This window comes from Bactrocera latifrons, unplaced genomic scaffold (genome assembly GCF_001853355.1).
Source record: "Bactrocera latifrons isolate USDA-ARS-PBARC rearing strain unplaced genomic scaffold, ASM185335v1 scaffold_5, whole genome shotgun sequence".
Taxonomy (NCBI): domain Eukaryota; kingdom Metazoa; phylum Arthropoda; class Insecta; order Diptera; family Tephritidae; genus Bactrocera; species Bactrocera latifrons.
In genome coordinates this window covers 170,528-181,164 of record NW_017537156.1, presented here as the reverse complement: position 1 = coordinate 181,164, position 10,637 = coordinate 170,528, and the positions used below count along the sequence as shown (strand labels likewise).

The 10,637-nt window shown below is 37.0% G+C and overlaps 1 protein-coding gene across 1 annotated transcript; it reads right to left on the bottom strand.

Moving 5' to 3' along the window:
* Window positions 1–9,162: 9,162 nt before the first annotated feature.
* On the bottom strand, window positions 9,163–10,466 carry LOC108973686 (odorant receptor 7a-like). Its single transcript, XM_018941093.1, has 3 exons — window positions 9,715–10,466; window positions 9,291–9,648; window positions 9,163–9,231 (listed from the first exon to the last, which is right to left on the bottom strand). The coding sequence occupies exons 1-3, from the start codon at window positions 10,464–10,466 to the stop codon at window positions 9,163–9,165; spliced, it is 1,179 nt and encodes a 392-aa protein (XP_018796638.1).
* Window positions 10,467–10,637: the final 171 nt, after the last annotated feature.

Sequence of the window (10,637 nt, the reverse complement as noted above, 5' to 3'; positions counted from 1 at the left end):
TTTATAGAAGAAGATTTGTCAAAATTTTAATTATAATACCTAAATACAGTTTTCAAATCAGCCGACTATGAAAAATTTATAGAGAGAAAATGTACTTGATGACTTGGAGACATTTTCCACAACAGAAATATGGTACTGTTCTAAGGAGGTCTTCCCGTGTGACCATTTTAAAAATCGATTTTTTTGCATATATCCAATGTAGAGCAGTCATAGAATGTGCTGGTTAAGTAATTTTCCGAAATTGAATGTAGTTGAAAAGTGACAGTGGTGAGAAAGTAAGGACTTTAGAGCATATTGCATACACCCCTGAATTTTCAAGCGTATTTTTCACGAATCTACATTTTCTAAACTGGCATGCACGATTTCTTAATAATGGTCTCATCGAAGGCTTTAAAATTGTAATGATAGATTCATCTCATATGAAGCTTAGGCAATCTGTTGGAATCATGGACGTCATGAGATGGTTAACTGACGTATCGACATTATTGCCAATGTTGTGATACTACTGTTAAGACTTTCGATTTTAGTAAGATAATGCTTGGTCTTTTGCTGGGATTTCAGTATTATAAACATTTATACATTATGGCTTTTAAGAATATGGTCTATATTATTGGGTCATAACAGCTGAAACAGGAGAAAAAGGACATGTCTAGAAGCATATCTTTCTAAGGAAACTTAGTCTGCACTTTTTCTTCTTGAGATCTATATACATTGCATGTTAAGAAATCATTTCCACTTATACTGCTTATACATTTTGGCGCCTTCCGAACTTTTAGACAACTACTGTGATTTGTTCAGGAACATATGCTTGAAAACTTATTTTAAAGTCATTTGATAAATATATAAATATAAACCCAAAAAAAGCTAAATGTCGACCGATTTTATCAATTTTAAGCAAAAGAATCCACTGTTGGTTGGTAAAAACGATCTCTTAATTTCAATAAAATAACTCCCACATTGGGCAATATACAGGTGACTACTATCTGGAGGTTCGAAAATCTTTTTATTAGGTATATGGGGGCTAGGGGAAGCATTGACTCGATTCAAAACATTTTTCTCGAGTTTCAATAATAGTTGTAGAGAAAGGAAGTGACTAACTTATTAATGCACTGAATCCATATGGCATTATTAACAATTAATATTGTTGAGTTAAATGATTAGCTTAATAAATAAATCTTCGAAAATGTCTTTGAAACTTTCCGAGTAAATAACTAGCCTCTTAGAAGTTCACAGCATAGTGTTAAATTTATAAAAAAAAAAGTGCCAAAAAAAGAGTGTTTACAGCAAAATCTTTCATAGGTAAACAATCGTCTGACTTAACCAGATGCTTTGCTGCGAATAAGGGAAGCAAACAATTATTTAAAAAGTGGAATCAGCAACAAAATCTATCTATGCCAAAAATATTATTGTAGGGCCCGTATTTCTATGGTTTTACATACTACATATTAAACATTAAAATTAAAGAAGTAGTATGCGAATTAAAATTTTTGCTTTAAGATGGCAGTTGTTAGAGCTTGAAAATCATGTTTAGTGGCATATTGTTAGTACAATTTGTTAATTTTAATAAAATAGTTTTTAGACTTAGTTCAAAAAGCACATTCTGTGGGTGTTAATTGATAAAACGAGTTACGTACGTGGCCGGTTTAGTGCAAACATTATCATGGTAAATTTACATCATGATAAAGACATATGTCCATATATCCAAAATGTATTTATTATACGTCGTTTGCCTAGAACTGCGAATCACTCCACAATCGCTAGGGTGATTGATTTTGAGATTTGTCAAAAGTTCTTTTAATAATATGTCATTGACGCCAAAAATTTATAAAATCGGGTTTCCACGTTGAAACTTTTAAGAATATACATCCAATATGGGGAACTTGGTCAGAGGAGGCAAAATAGTACTGTGTACATTTTGTAGGAAGGCTGGAGTCATACGAGTAGAAGTTCACGCAAGTGTGCCCAGAAACGATTATTTCACATATGTATGACTCAAGCAGCTCACGACTTCCAAGTATCCTCTGGGTAGCCAAAGGACATCCGCGTGAAGGTGAACCATCCCTCCATCCCTTGTGCGCTGGGTTTGGGACCCACCTCGGGAAAAACGACCCAATTAAAAATAAACATCAGCTCCGGAAGAGAAACCCTCATTTTGATGACGACCAAAGCAAACGTAATAAAGACTATGATTTAAGGGCATGTACCTGAAATATCCGGTCCCTTAATAATAAACCAAATATGGATTTAGGTTTAGGGGACTATACCAGTGTTACACTTTCAAAAAATTATTTTTTGTTTTCCGATAGTTTCTTCTTCTTCTTGATTGGCGTAGAAACCGCTTACGCGATTATTGCCGAGTTAACAACAGCGCGCCAGTCGTTTCTTCTTTTCGCTACGTGGCGCCAATTAGATATTCCAAGTGAAGCCAGGTCCTCTCCACTTGGTCCTTCCAACGGAGTGGAGGTCTTCCTCTTCCTCTGCTTCCCCCGGCGGGGAAGTTTATATCTCCTAAAATATCCTGCGAAATCGGCAAGGTCGTATCTTGAATAGTTTAGAATGGCAGCGTTCTAAAGAGCGACCGCTCGAAAGTACAAACATATGTATATACATAAGTGAAACTTCAAACGCGTTTTTCTCGAAACGACCTTTTTCAAAATTCAAATGACCTACGATCCTTTGGATTGGTTGAGAATTGTCAATTTGGCAGAAAAAACCACCATTTTTTATCTAAAAAACGATTTTTTTTTTTCAAAATTACGCAAGTTTTGTTAATTCTTGATAGAACGTAGGTCATCTTATAGGAAATATATTTGAGTACTTTTTGAATTTTTTTGTTTCAGCTACTCATTCGGCCGGAATCATGTTAAAAGTTGGGGAACTCTTTTTTGGCACCTTCGAAGACAGCACATAAATCCGTTATTTTTCAATATTTTAGTAAAAAAAAATGTTTAAATATAGCTGAAAATACCTTAATATGTCCAAAGAACTTCGAAACATTCGATCGAGTACTTCATTTAAAAAAAATTCATGAAAATCGCCTATATTTCTTGAGTTACACTGGTATAGCCCATTAAAGGCTTTGTACCACTCGCAGGCTTCTGTTTTTTTCAAGGCATGTAATTCACGAGGATCACAATTGACTGGACCAGTTAAAATCTTTATCAGTTTACTTTTATTTGTTGGCTTCTGTTTAGCAACTTCACCTTTATTATGTACCATAACTGTTCAATACTGTTCAAATCAAACCAATCTTAACCATTCTCCACGTTGTTTTGGTATTAAAACACCCACTAAACTCAGAGAAAAATATATGTTTGTTGATATGGGTTTGGAATGAGGTTATTGATCAAAAAAATCACATCAAACTATAAGAAATTATAATAAGTTACAAGATTTTTGTTGCTATTCATATAATTCGAACTTGCTCTACATTTGTACAAGCAGTATCGCTGAAGCTCAGTGATTAATTGCGGATTACACGGGATCTCACATTCCATGTTATATTTTCTTTGGTTTTTGAAAGAATTCTTCTAGTATTTCATCAACTGACAGATCAATATCCCTATGAATATTCATTAATGCTAGACCATTAAGCCTATCTTGACATGTCCTATTTCGTAAATAGGTTTTAATTCTCTTTAAACTTGAAAAACTTCTTTCCGGTGATGCTATTGAAACAGGCAATAACGCCAATATGTGTAAAATCTTGAAAATCGGAAAAGACGTTTTGTTCACTGCTTCTAAAGCTTCGAGAGCAATCCAAAAATGCTTGCCTGAAGTTCACTGTTTCCACATTTTCACCTCCGCAAGAAAGCCTTGTTCTGAACAGTTGATCCCCCTTCCGTAAAAAGAAAATATTTCTCGAGCTTTTTTAGCGTCAAATTCGTACTTTGGAAAAAATACACAAACACTGATCTGTGGTTAAGAAAGCGGCTTTTCAAATGAGCAATGTAAGTATCAAGAAAGTGAATATAAAAAGCAATGCAACAGTATGCCTCAGGGGCGTTCGTTTTCAAATTGAAGAGATTCATTTGGCGACTACTGTAACGTGGTACCTTTATTTCTGTACCTAGTTCGGCGCACACTTCTTCAACGTTATTAAAAAACCATAACGGCATTTTGTCACACTTCTTCGAACTCTTTTAAAGCGTCGCCCGCTAATCTAATCGCTTCTGTGAGATCTTCATCAGGCGATTGTAATTGCCGGCTGAGAGGTAGAACGACTGCATGTAGACCTGCATTACGAAGCAGGAAATTTCGAATTCTGCAGGGACGAGCTGAAAGGCCGCAGTTGAAGTCTCCGGATCCTTCCAAGTTACGATTCTTTCTAATGATTTAATCACGAACGGATGCAATTCGATGTATGTCGATACGGCTTCATGGCTTTCAGCCCACCTTGTTGGGCATACCGATTTCAGTTTTCGACATTTATTTACAGACTTCTCAAATTCGCTTTTCAACGATCCAATTGTTCCTAGTGCATTTCTGAAACCAACAACTTCGCAGGCTGAGTTGATTGCCAGATTAAAGCTATGTGCCATGCAATGTACATAGATTGCTAAATTTTTCGCAATTGAACTATCCTTATACCCATTTTTGTGCACAAGACAAAACGTAAACGGTTCCGTCCGCATAGGTAATGACAGCCATCCTGGTACATTATCCAATTCGGAATAGGCCGGTCCCCACCTACCTTTTCCTTCGTTTATTTGTTTTCAGTTTTTAGTATTCATGTTTCATGGGTCCCAACTCAGAGCCGCTATCCTTCTCCCGGATAAGTAGCAGCTTTTAAGAGTCCCAAAGTTATCTCAATTACGATGCCAAGGCGAGGGTTGACGCATGCGATTATGAAGCTATGCGTTCAGAGCCGACCAGCGTAAAGAGGGAGTCGTCTCAACCTGCACCTACCACACCAACTAAATGATGACGGGAGAGGAACGTACTCTGAGGCCTGCCAGGGTTTTAACGGAACGGAGGCAGCCTCAGCATTAGCCCGCCAGCCATTTTTCAGGGTATCACCCCTACATACTGAGGTGACGGAATACCTCGGCCACCAGCCCAGGATTCAACCAAATCCAATAACAGTAATTTTGTTCAAAGTCCATGCCATTGCAGGGTCAAATATCTGTAATAGTCTAAAAGGCCGTGAAGGCCGCAGGTCATTTAGCGTTACCCAGAATGCACGCGTGGAGGCGACCTGCCTTACATTCCACCATACATATGAAAATAGGATTTAAAAAAAAAAAAATCGTTTTCAAGATATAAAATGATGGTGATCCGATAACTTTGAACACTTTTGCCATAAAAATTTATGCTTCTTTTCAAATTTTTAACATTTTTAACAAATTAATTGATTTTTCGCCCAAAATCCTTGTATTAGAAATTATTATAAAACATATAACAGTAATCAAATTTTGCAAAACTAAGTCGTTTTTGAGGGGGTTTTCAGATGGCGTATTCTCAGAGGTTGATTCGTGGTCCATCTTCCACTTCTACTTCAGCATCTGAATATGCTTCCGTTGGATTTGGAATTATTCTACTTAGCATCAATGTCTCGACAGATGACGGAAGAATGTAAATAGTTCTCACATTACCCTTCTTCTTCATTTTCACTTTCATTGCAATAATTTATGATGCGAGCCAATTCTCTCCGACTAAGGAAAGATTTTGTCCCCAAGTTGTACACGTAGAAATACTTTGACTTATAACATGTAGGTACATACATACCTATAAATAGTTTCACAAACAATAAATCGAAAACTAATAATACCAAAGATTTGGCGAGCGCTATATTCACTGCTCAATAAGACTCCATTCAAACGAGGGCTATTTTTGTCGCTCATATCTGGCAAATTCTCTTATGGTGTTGCATATGTGGTGTCACACGAGTAAATCTTTTATGTGGTGCACAAAGATATTCTTGATTAGCTAATTTTTTCCGTCCTTATTTACTGTCTTACGTCTTAGCCAGATATCTCCAATAACTGGAGACATTTCAACACAACGTTTAGAAATCAAATTTTGGGCAGTTTTTTGAATTTGATTAAAAAATATATATATATATAAAAAAAAATATATATATATATATATATATATTTACTATCCATTTTTTATGGTGTTTTGTTTTATTGATATCTTAAGAATACAGAAAAAAAATTTACAAAAAATTATTAAAATTTAAAATAATTAGAGGAGGGGAGACAGGTGTAAAAGAAAAATGGCGCATCCTGTGGGTCTGAAAAAATAATCGAAAGAAATTCTTAATCAGTAATAATGCTGTTATAGTCCCTACCTCAGGGAACACGTAAAACAAATTTGGAAAAAATTCGACTGCCTGAAAAAAAAAATCATGTTTTACTTTTTTTTTTTTGAAATTCCTGAATTTTTTTTAAATATTCAAAACAAAAATTTTTGGCTATCGATGCTGGTAGGAACGATAAAGGATTATATAAAGAAGGTTCACACAAAATTCCAAGTAAACCGGTTGTATAGAACTTGAGATAATGCCGATACCGTGTGGAAAAAAGTAGTTTCGAGAAAAACGCTTTTAAAAAAGTGAGTCAAATTTCAGGCAGTCTAAGTCATTTATTAGTGCGCTAGGTACTGCGTCACTAAAGTAACTGTAGCTCTTAAAATAATTTTAATTTTTAAAAATCCTTTGGAGGATATGTTCTTAAGGGTCTAAACTTTAAATATATGAAAAAAAAAATCAAATTTTTCAAAATTCTAGAGTAGAATACCCCCTTAAGAAATGCCAAACTGCATACAACTATAAACAACACGACTAACATAAGAATATCCTGCAGAAGATAAAATCGCATGCAAATACATACAAAGGGTGATCCATTTCGATGTTTCATTCTTTTTTTAGGAAAAGAATACAGAAACTTCAAATTTAAAAGGGAATGTTTATTATCATTTGAAAAAAGTATTCATTGGCATTCTTGATGCAATCAAATGTCGCCGAGATGACGAGCTTCAATTTCAGGCATGAAATAGTCGGACGTGATAACGGTGGTGATTGGAGGTTACGGTCTCACCCGCAAATATGGACTAACCACACCAAGCCGTTGTGTTCATCTGAATGAATCTCTTCTGGTTGATTTTCGTCCCGAATGCGGGACATACATACCCATTGAGCCAGAAATGGGACTCGGAGCGAAAACGTTGGATTTTCTTCGAACTTTTCAAGAGCCCATAAAACGAAGTGATGTCGCTTGAGAAGGTCGAGCGGCTTCAGTTCTCGCGAAAGCCGTATTTTGTACGCTAAAATGTGCCAAGTCGTCCCATACGTCAGTGCGAGTTGCTGCGAACGGTGCCGAATCGTTTTCGTGCACACTCTCAGCTACGACTGCTTTTTTAAATCACTGCATCTTGAACGTAGTCTATTCGCCCGAAAATTACCCACAAATATATGCTGGGTCTCAAGATGGGTGATGACACTGCAAATAGTACGCTTAGTAAAGCCGATTAATTTGATCATAATTTAAACGAAATGCGCGAAACAGATTCTTTACAGAACGTGAATTTTCGTAATAAAGTTTAACGATTTGTAAACGTTGTTCAGATGTAAGTCTTCCATGATGAAACGCCAGCAATACTGAACAAAATAACATGACAACTTGACATGTCTCTCATGATCTGTAAAAAAAGGCTATTGATAAAAGTACCTACACTTGGATGACCCGTTAGTTACACCATCGACCATCCACCACTAAAACTCCTAATGCGATCAACACGATACTGCAAGTACAGTGAACACCCAACCAAACACGCACTCAACCCACAGAATTCATTATAAATATTTAAACATCAATGACAGCACAAATTGGACAGAGACACATATAACCGATCAAATTCATAATTCGATCACGTACTCACGGAACACAACTAATAAGCATTTCTGTTCTGCAGGACAGAGTAATTATAAATTGATATTAAATTGAGGGTTTTTGGTTCTATACGTGAAAAGCACCAGTTCCGTTTTACTAATGTTAAACCTATTCCTTTATTCGCAGCCCATAAGTGAAACCTTCGTAGGATTCTTTCCACAAGCTCACTGATTGTGGAAGAAAGCATCCCTGATTACGAAAGTGAGTGAGTACGAAGTGCATGACAAGGGTAAATGACAGGGGTAATTCTCGAATATGCTACGGAAAGATGCGACGACGAAGAGAAGATTTCAAGTTCGGAACATACTCTTGTAGAATCCCCAGAGGTTATCTAGTGACTGATGCCTAGAGAATACTAAAATCACGGAGAGAACACTTCTCCAACTTACTTATTGGCAGTGTAAGCATAACACCAGAAAATGGTAAACCCGATTCCCTAATCGATGACGATGGAGCGGACGTTCCATTGCCCGACCATGAAGGAGTTCGAATAGCAATTACCCGTCTGAAAATAAATAAAGCGGCGGGGGCCTATGGATTTCCGGCCGAGCTATTCAAATACGCCAGCGTAGAACTGATGAAGAGCATGCATGAGGTTCTTTGTGGAAAATGGTCGGACGAAAACATGCCTGACGATTTGAATTTAAATGTGCTCTGCCTAATCCATAAAAAGAAAGACCCCCACAGTCTGCGCAAACTACCGAGGGATAAGCCTCCTCAACATTGCATATAAGGTTCTATCGAGCGCATTCACACATTAAAACCCACGCTCAACAAACTGATTGGACTCTCAAAGTTCTCGACGCAGTACTCGCCGAGGGAAACAGAGTAAGAGGAAAACCTCCACTCGGCCATAAGAAGAAGAAGATATCTTTCATTATAGCATTTATAATGGACAATAAAAATTTGTTTTCTTTTCAGTTCACTTATTATGAGGACTTTGATCATCCCAATATCTGTTTTCTAAATTTATCAAAATAACAAAAAAAAAAAAAAAAAAAAAAAAAAAAAAAAAAAAAAAAAAAAAAAAAAAAAAAAAAAAAAAAAAAAAAAAAAAAAAATTGAAGGTCTCGAAGTATCATTTTTATTTACTTTTTTTTAAACCGATTTGCCCTTGTAAAGCATATACATATGTACATATGTGTGTGGCGACGAAATGGGTCGAAATCAAATTAATAAGTACATCTAAGGTGCACTATAAATTACTTTTACAGTTTTTGCCAAGAAAATGTAGTGCAAGGTGAGTTCCAATATAATGGTTTGTCCTTCGTTACTTCAGATTCTTACCCACTCCCATCTTTTGGATAAATGTATAAAGAGTGAATGAAAACTTAGCAATCTGAAAATATGAAGAGGACATGTACGAGCTTCAAAACACTTTCATTGCTTCCAACTTACTGACACATTTGTAGACAAATTAATTGGCACTAACTTCAGGGCGAACAACGGTATATCCGCCTGAGTGCGGTGTAAAAAATATAGCAACATCGTGTTGAAGCGTTTGCCTTGCGAAAGCCAATTACAGTGGAAAATCGACATGGACAGCTGCTCGCAATCCGATTGCAAGTGAGTAGCGTAGAAGCAAGTGGGAAAAGTTTGGAGCAATACACAAAATATATACGTGCCCGAAGCAATTCTTGTAGCGAAGTCAGCGAAAATGAAGATATTTATCATGGTCGTGCCCAAGATAGCTGCAGCGATGAAAAACTGGACAAACAGCGTTAAAGACATAATCGGTTCCACGATGCTCACCAATCTGCGATTAAGAGAAGCCATATTAGAAACCACTAATGGCAGTTAGTATGAACTCTAAGCTAAAAACCTTAATATCTCCTGATGTGTTATAATGCAATCCTGCAGCTCATGATATGTTTCCTCCTGGCTTTTATTTGCTGTCCCCAAGCGCCTGACGCGATTCGTCAACAATTGTACCTGTGTACGTATAATATAAATATATACAGCTGGATATGAGTCATTAAGTATTTGATGGAAGAGTAGAAAGAAGAGCATAGCGCCATCGAAGCTAGCTTGCAACCAATACTCCCATACTGAGCGATGCCAATCCACATATGGAATATACAAGGTGAGCGGCGCATGGCCGCCCAGCAATGCGGTGACCATAGTCAGTGTTTCGTACATCATATATGAGATAATGTAGCCGAATACGATGCGATTGCCAGTGATTGCACAGGCTCGTATCTTGGCCAAATCCTCGGGTTCGGTGTAACGTGCATCTAACTTCGACAACAACGGTTCAACGCTGCGCAAACGACCCAACGACAAGGCCAGTGTAATGCTCTTAATTGGTACACCGATGACGTTGAGAGCCGCTTGGACACAATTTAGGATCTCCATTACCGATAAGATATTTCTATCACGTATCCAGCCTACATTAAAGATGAGCGGCGAAAGTGGGACGGCAAAAAGCGTTACAATACTGCCATAGAAGTAGTACAGCAAACGGCAGTGAGACGGTGGATTGAGACCCATAAATCGAAATGTGTTGAAAAGATAAATAACTGCATCGCGGGATGCGAACACGGTGCGACCACGACCTTTAACCAAATCGAACATTTTTCAAATAATGTGCTATTCCATGGCCTCAACATTTTTATATTGAGCTATTTATTGGATTTGGTAAAATAACGACGTTCGACACCTGGGCTCATTCAGTTGCATTTTAAAGTTTAGCAGCTAGTACTAACTTTACTATGCAGACTACAGTGTTGTTGTACTCACAAAAAA